The sequence below is a fragment of the Populus euphratica genome, unplaced genomic scaffold, assembly GCF_000495115.2.
Source record: "Populus euphratica unplaced genomic scaffold, PopEup_1.0 scaffold330.1, whole genome shotgun sequence".
NCBI lineage: Eukaryota > Viridiplantae > Streptophyta > Magnoliopsida > Malpighiales > Salicaceae > Populus > Populus euphratica.
In genome coordinates this window covers 188,124-193,973 of record NW_011500217.1, presented here as the reverse complement: position 1 = coordinate 193,973, position 5,850 = coordinate 188,124, and the positions used below count along the sequence as shown (strand labels likewise).

At 38.8% G+C, this 5,850-nt stretch overlaps 1 protein-coding gene across 1 annotated transcript; it reads right to left on the bottom strand.

Moving 5' to 3' along the window:
* Positions 1 to 685: 685 nt before the first annotated feature.
* Positions 686 to 4,875, bottom strand: LOC105112245 (beta-galactosidase 7-like). Its single transcript, XM_011007875.1, has 17 exons — positions 4,708 to 4,875; positions 4,463 to 4,558; positions 4,249 to 4,361; positions 4,083 to 4,149; positions 3,907 to 3,999; positions 3,679 to 3,822; positions 3,477 to 3,565; positions 3,276 to 3,381; positions 3,109 to 3,196; positions 2,865 to 2,983; positions 2,419 to 2,777; positions 2,215 to 2,318; positions 1,963 to 2,099; positions 1,736 to 1,849; positions 1,543 to 1,653; positions 941 to 1,432; positions 686 to 853 (listed from the first exon to the last, which is right to left on the bottom strand). The coding sequence occupies exons 1-17, from the start codon at positions 4,873 to 4,875 to the stop codon at positions 686 to 688; spliced, it is 2,568 nt and encodes an 855-aa protein (XP_011006177.1).
* Between the last annotated feature and the right edge of the window lie 975 nt (positions 4,876 to 5,850).

Here is a 5,850-nt window from a genome sequence, read left to right as displayed (position 1 = left end):
ATAGCTCAATGATTTTTTTTTGTTTTTACTTTGTATTTTCTTAATTATTTTTTATCTATTTATATTTCTTAACCATTTATTATCATTTAAAGAAAAAAAGTGATCAAAATAATATGTTCGACCCACATTAGTCGCTACTTTGAGGAGATTTGTAGACTTAGAATTGACCTTGTTTTTAAATAAAAGTATCACATTATGCTTACACGGATCATTAAAACTAGGAGACAGAACAACGAATTATTTAAATCAAATTTTACCAAGATATAATGCTAACTTGACAAAAACTTCATGAATAGCTTTTGAGTTCATTTAAAAGATAAAATTATCATGTTAGGCTTATGCCAATCCTTAAAAACGAGGAGTCGTGTGAATTAAATGTTAAAACCCAAGTTTGATCGCATTTATACTTAGTCATGTATGGTGAAATTGCCTCCCAGGAGATAAGGTTTTTTTACTTTTTTTTCCCCATTCCGTATATGTATGGTCTCTATTTACGCTCAGTTATGTTTCTAGCTTGAAAATAAAATAATTAAAGAAGAAATTAATAATAGCCTTCATGATGATCAAAGTTGAAGATCACACAAAGAGAAGCTACTTTTATGTACTGTGATAAATGAGTTGTGTACAAAGATATGATTTTACTAATGAGTCAAAGGCGTAAGAAAAATATGCAAATAGAACGCCTTTATTGTTCTGAGTTGTTATTCTTTTTCTTTAGGGACTCGAGATCGTTGTCAATGTACCCAGTGCAGACAGCTTGCACCGCCAGCCTATTGGCAATGTCAGAACGCTTCTTTAACCCAAATGTTTCACCTGATACAAGAATTCCACAGCTCTGTTTCCCAACACATGCCTGCAAGTTAAGGATCATAATTTGAGTCAATAAATGGGATAAATGAAGAATTATATCACTAAAGAACACGACCAGCGTTTTTGCTACCTTTTCCACTACCGCCGCACTGCGAGTGGCGTAGAAAGAGCCCTTCATGAATGCGCCGCATGTTCCCTCAGGGTCTCCATAGCTGGCGAATTGAATGTCTGAGATTGTTCGGCCACCTTCGCATGACAATTCTAATGTGCTTCCTTCATATGCATTTCCACATATTGTCCCCACAGCAACAATCTGGAACGACACATTTGTAGGGTTCCCGCCCACTTCCTCAAACACTATCAAGGTGTTTTGGCCATCCTTATTTAGGTATGACCTTGGGATATGGTACCATCTTTGAGAAGGATTGCCGCAGTTCGTCACACATTTATCACCATTATAAGATCCACGGTAGTCACAAGTGTCAGGGCATCCTTTGGCATCAGCAATTTGCGTAGGCCAGAAGCGACCAAGGCTTTTTCCATTCACCCAGGCATGCCCTTTGCCCATGCCTAGCAAGTCTACCGCTACTGGTTCAGTACCTGAAGGACTGGCAAATGTGGTCTGGACACACACGGTTGTGGTAACTTAATTAGAAACAGGAGTTCTAAACCCATAATTAAACATTTCACAAAATATTCTCACCGAGGTTTCAAGGATTAGAACGTATTTACCTTGTACCATGTCATGGCTCTTCCGGTAGGAAGGTTATCACTGGCAGTAAATTTACTGGCATGTGGCGAATTTGGATCATAGTATCTTTTGGCCTCACCGCTCAACCCAATCTTCATATAAAGAATGAAGTGTCATAAGTTTGCATAAACACCCATTAAATGCTATTTTCTGTAGAATTTTTGCGGGGCGTACCTTGTAAGACCACTGATATGACGTCAAGTCCATAAAAGGTTTCCCATTTGCTACCAACTGGACCGGGCCTTCAGCAATGCCGACAGGTTTTTTATCATAATATTGACCATAATTCTGCCCAGAAGAAAAGAGGTAAAATTGAAAATGTGAGCAGATGTAGAAGAAAAAGTAATATCAGCAAGAGTAGATTATGAAAAATATGCTTGGTAAACGAATAGAGAACATACAGCCAATCCAACAGTGGCACTGAGTAAGCTTATGGTGTTAGTCCCAGAAGTGAGAGTAACTGGCTTCTCAAATAGAAAACTGTAATCATCTCCCTTGACTGATTGTTGGCCGTTGGCTTGCTTGGAAAACTGGGTTCCTGAATTTCGTCAACAGTGGAGATTCAAGTTTAGCTAATTAAAACTAGTAGGATAATTGACAATAATTTTAAGTCGTCCCGCAGATTCAAATCATTTCTATCAAATTGGAATTACCTATCTCCTTCTTGTTAACATAAGCATGAAGTGTATGGCCTCTTGTGCCAACTCGCAGGGTCACATTAGTCCACTTCTTCAGTGTTGTCTCGTTAAGGTTAACACTGCATCAAAGCATTAGTCTTCCATGTCATGACCTGGAAATATGCAGCCCAAGACTATAGGAACGGTTGCTGGATAATTTTCAGCATTTAAGCTTATTACCTAGTCATGTACCACAAATAGTCAGTAGTATCAACAGTTGTTTCTTTCTGCTCAAGAAGCTCGGTGGCTCTAAATCTACCCTTTCCTTGGAGTACACCTTTCATGGGTTCTGGTGCCCACGTCCAGGAAAGATGAACTGGTTTATCCTCCTCATGTAGCTTCTTGACCATTATTGAGGTCTGGGTATTAACCTTTGCAGTGTTGTAAATTTCTTTGTTGCAATCTTGAAGAATAGTAACAGACCAATCAGGCAAGGAGTACTTCCCATCTTGTCCCAAGTCTACATTGGCTTCCTCCATGTTTGTATTGCTCAAGAAACAGAATCTCTCTCCAGTCCCTTGGTTGGTGTATGTAGTTTGCTGAACATTGAGAAGAGAATTCTCATTAATCAAAAGAACACGATAAATTCATGTTACCTCTTTCCTTTGGAATCAACATCAACTTACATCGACCCCGCCCCAGAAATTCTTGGATGTCACGGTGCCATTAGTGAGAATTCTCTCCCCCTGTTTGATAGCTGCGTGAAGTTGCTTGAGATGACCCCACTTGGGCTGATTCAAATTACCTGGAAATGATAATTTTGCACAACATCATCTCAAAGTGCTCACAATCGTATTGATATGCAATGAATTTAGAACATCACATTTCATTATGTCCGTGCAGATTTTCCTCGGTTTAAAACACGTTTACCATATTCATCCAGGGGAGCATTGTAGTCATATGATGTTGTAATGTATGGACCTCCTGCTGTGCGTCCAAAATTCGTTCCTCCATGATACTGAATTAGTCAAGGAAAAGATCAAAATATGTGAATAAACCCGAGAATATTAATTAATGTCATATGGTATGCAATTAACCATATAATAGCTGTTCAAGACTCCGCCATTTTGGATAAAGCGTGCCACTGAAAAGGCCAAATCTTCAGCAGTTCTATATGGATCTCTGCCACCCCAAAGCTTGAACCTAGAAGGACAGCATCACGGTTTTAAGCTTGCTAATTTAAGATTTGAGTCTGCGAGATTAGGAAAACAACGTAAAACTTTGGGAAGAAAACAAACCATCCACTCCAGTTTTCTGTCCATATTTTGGGACTCTTCGGGTTGTTTGGCTTGAACTCGTCGCAGTAAAATCCATTGCATGTATTAATCTGAGGGGCAGAATACAACAGAAATCTTCAATGCCAAATCAGAATATGAAATGGTGTTAAACGTAAGCCACACTACCAAAACCGAACAAGGAAAACAAAGCAGAAATGGATACCATGGGTTGTGGAGCATTAGACTGCTGGCACATTATCCATGGGACTCCAACGTTCTGTCCTACTGCCATCTGTGCACACCAATTGACGTACCTTCTCCCTGCGTCTCCATAAGGTCCCATAACGTTTCCATATTCATTCTCAATCTGTTATGTATCTCCCAGCAGAAATGTCAGCATACCGATGTGAATGCTACTTTATGTAAAAGACAAGAGAGAAGGCCGCCAAACCTGTGCTAAAATTATAGGCCCTCCCTGTGGTGCAAACAACTTTGCTTCTTTGCACACGTCCACGATCTTGGTGGTAAAAATTAGCATCTCATTCTGTTCATAAAGAGAAATTAAGAAAGCAGAACAGAAACACTACAACAGAGAAGAAAAATCAATTATTTCCAAGTAATGGGAACCTTGTAAATCTCATTATCCGTTCTCAATTCAATCCCTGGAATGTTGTGTAGCCACATGGGGAAGCCTCTGATAAAGAGAGATTAGACATCCTCAGCTTTGAAATAGATGCACAGAGTTAGTTTGTTTTCAAACTTGCATTTGTCTAGCATTAAAAAGGGGACATACCCGTATGACCATTCAGCACAAACATACGGACCAATCCGGAGAATGACGTGAAGTCCAGCATCTTGAGCGAGCTTAAAGAATTTTACAATGTCCTGATTCCCAGAGAAATAATACTGGCTCGGCACAATTTAAACAGAAAATGTGAATTAGGTTGGGGAATCAAATCGCTTGAGCTGAAAAAATAAAGCACTTCGTGCACATGAGCTGTTCAAACCTGCCGGCGGACAGGCTCATGACGGTCCCAGAAGATATAAGTTTCAATAGCATCAATGCCACCTTCCTTGGCCTTCTGGAATAGCTCTGGCCACATCTGTATAACAGGAAAAATGAGCCCAACATTTTAACTTTCTTATTTGAGAAGACAAGAAAAAAAACACAACAAAAAACGCAACAAGCAAACAAGCTAGGTTGCTTTCAGGCTCACGATATTGTCATATTGAAAGATAATGTTTCTGATACCTCAGGGGTGCTACGCGGATAGTGAATTGCTCCTGCGAAAATGATTTTCCGTTCACCATTGATGATAACAGCACTGGAATCATAATCAACAGTTATTGCTGAGCTTGAGCATAGCAATGCTAAACTCGCAATAAGAAGAATTTCAATCTGAGAACCTGACAGCTTCATCTCTGATTTTGGATGAATTATAAAACAAGAACAATTTGAAGAGAAAAATGAAAAGAAGAAAACAAAATTAAGCGTGTTCGTGCACAGGCTATCTTCACACTGAAGCCAGTAAAGCTGAAGAACAATGCTTATATAGGAAACTCCATGTCTAAAATTATACAAACATCTAAGATTGGACACCTCTATCACCTAAATTTTCTATATTTGGACACCCATTGTTCAAGGTTTTACAAGACTCGTTAGGTATTTTAGATAAGACTTGACATTCTGTCCTGAGAGTTTTGAGCAACACTTCCAGCGCGCTAGCCTTAATTTCAACCTGAGGATAGCTGCAGAGGACAAAACCTATCCAGTTTCAAGTCAGCGAAATTAATCATGAGTACGATGATGAACTCCTTAATTACTACCGCGAAACATGGTGCCAGTGGATTGTCTTTACAGCGGCCTTAACAATAGCAATGATGTTGTAAATCAAAGCCCGTTAGAGATTATAATCTGTTTTTTTTTTCCCTCCATCAGTTACAAAATTGGACAGAGAAAAACACTCTGTATTTCCTTCTTTCTTTTGAAATCTCAAAATTTCATTAAGAGAATACTTCAAATCGAAGTACAGCTCAAGAGAAGAGGCTTTTCTTGGAGCATACGAGGCATGCCTCTAGAACAGAAGTTCACTCAGCACCCTAAAATCTTGGAAATCATTTTTCATTTATCAAAAATGAAAAATGGTAGGCTATGGTGGAACTTCCTGAAATCAATTTTAATCAGCTTGCCTTTAACACGGTTGAAGGGAATCTCTATCACGGACTCTACATAGATCTGTGGTTCGTTTATACGGCGATAAATATCCTAATTCTAAATAAAATTAAGATTTCTCTCATGTTTAAACGGAGCTCAAGGACGCCATGGATTAAAAATATTTTTGAAATAAACATTCACAGGAAACAGGCATTTTAGATTAATTAATCCTGACTAAAA

Bases quoted from the DNA above. Each gene is read 5' to 3' on its own strand.
- LOC105112245 (XM_011007875.1), bottom strand. From the start codon at position 4,875: ATGAAGCTGTCAGGTTCTCAGATTGAAATTCTTCTTATTGCGAGTTTA. The intron at 2,984-3,108 runs GTAAACGTGTTT...TATCATTTCCAG, and splicing joins TGCTCCCCTGGATGAATATG to GTAATTTGAATCAGCCCAAG. The intron at 1,654-1,735 runs GTACGCCCCGCA...CTTTATATGAAG, and splicing joins CATATCAGTGGTCTTACAAG to ATTGGGTTGAGCGGTGAGGC.